Here is a 1,308-nt window from a genome sequence, read left to right as displayed (position 1 = left end):
AATCTTATCATTTATCAATTTTCAAAAAGGGAAAGTTGGAAAAAAAATTAAAACAAAAATTTCGGGAGGGGGGTAACGAAAGGAGGGTAGGGGGTGGTAGTGGTGGTAGGAATGTCATTCGTATTCCGTTTTGCATTTTTTCAAAAAAAAAAAAAAAAACCTTTTATATATAAAAGTATAAATTAGGGATATAAAAACTTGTCCTCGTTTTGTAATTTTAAAGTATTGATTTTACATCTGTGCGTGAAATATCAGTTTTATTGTAACATTTTTTTCCCCCCCTCTCTCTCTCTCACTCTCGTTTTCATCTGTTTCCTATTTTCCCATTCCACTCCCTCACCCACTCTATCACTACCTCCTAGTCCCTGTGAGAAAAAAAAAAAAAGTTTTCGTGGTTTTTTTTTTTCTTCTTATGTTGATGTTGTTGTTATTATTACCGTCACAATCATCATCATCATCATCATCATCATCATCATCATCGATAGAGAGTACTAGCATAAAGTTTGTAGGGAGGAGGGGAGGAGAGGAGAGGAGAGAAGGAGAGAATAAAAAAAAAACGACGTCGAATTTTTCACATTTCATATCCGAAAGTTGTTTTTTTTTCGTTGTTGTTGTTGTCGTCGTAATATCGCCCCCCCGCAAAAAAAAAAAACGACAGTATTGAAATGTTATTTAGAAAAAGAAAATTGAAAAAAGAAAAAAAAAACGTTTTTTTTTTTTTTTTTTTTTTTTTTTTTAATCGGGGAAAAAAAAAAAAAAAAAATGAAAAAAAAGTTTGAGATTCATTGTTGCGGCGGTTATGAAAATAGATTGACGTGGCAAGTTTTTTTTTTTTTTTTTTTTTCCCTTTGAAAGTTTTGTAAAAATTTTTGTTACTGCATTAAACAAACGTCTTTCACACGCACGCACACGCACACACACACACACTTGCGTACAAGTTTAGTCAATTTTTTTTTTTTTTTCATATTAAACGCTTCATTAACTTTTTTTTCTCTTTCTTTTTCATCTCCGGAAATTTTTTTTTTTTTTTTTTACCTTCCAAAGGTAGGGTGTTGTTAGGGATGGTGGTGGTAGTGGTGGTAGGGATGGCGGTGGTTGTGGCGGAGGATGTAAAAACGATTAAGTCTCTCGTGAAACATTAAAAAAATTTTTGTCGGAATGAAAATGGTTGGTAAACCGCGAACGGAAATAAAATTTCTGTGACAATTTTAAGTTGAATATTTTCTTTTTTTTAAAAAAAAAAAACAATTAAGGTAAAAAAAAAACCGGGAAACGTGTTGCTTCCCCCTCTCTCTCTTCCTCTCTCTC

The 1,308-nt window shown here is 32.3% G+C and overlaps 1 protein-coding gene across 1 annotated transcript in view; it reads left to right on the top strand.

Moving 5' to 3' along the window:
* Positions 1 to 1,158: 1,158 nt before the first annotated feature.
* The window catches only part of Phum_PHUM180430 (multiple pdz domain protein, putative), a gene marked incomplete at both ends in the record, with an annotated part of 6,885 nt that continues 6,735 nt past the window's right edge, over positions 1,159 to 1,308 (top strand). Inside the window, one exon of the mRNA XM_002425146.1 lies at positions 1,159 to 1,167. Coding sequence (XP_002425191.1) covers positions 1,159 to 1,167 — 9 coding nt within the window. The remainder of the gene's footprint in view (positions 1,168 to 1,308) is intronic.

Source organism: Pediculus humanus, genomic scaffold (genome assembly GCF_000006295.1).
Source record: "Pediculus humanus corporis 1103172107529 genomic scaffold, whole genome shotgun sequence".
NCBI lineage: Eukaryota > Metazoa > Arthropoda > Insecta > Psocodea > Pediculidae > Pediculus > Pediculus humanus.
This window is presented reverse-complemented; position numbering and strand designations above follow the sequence as displayed.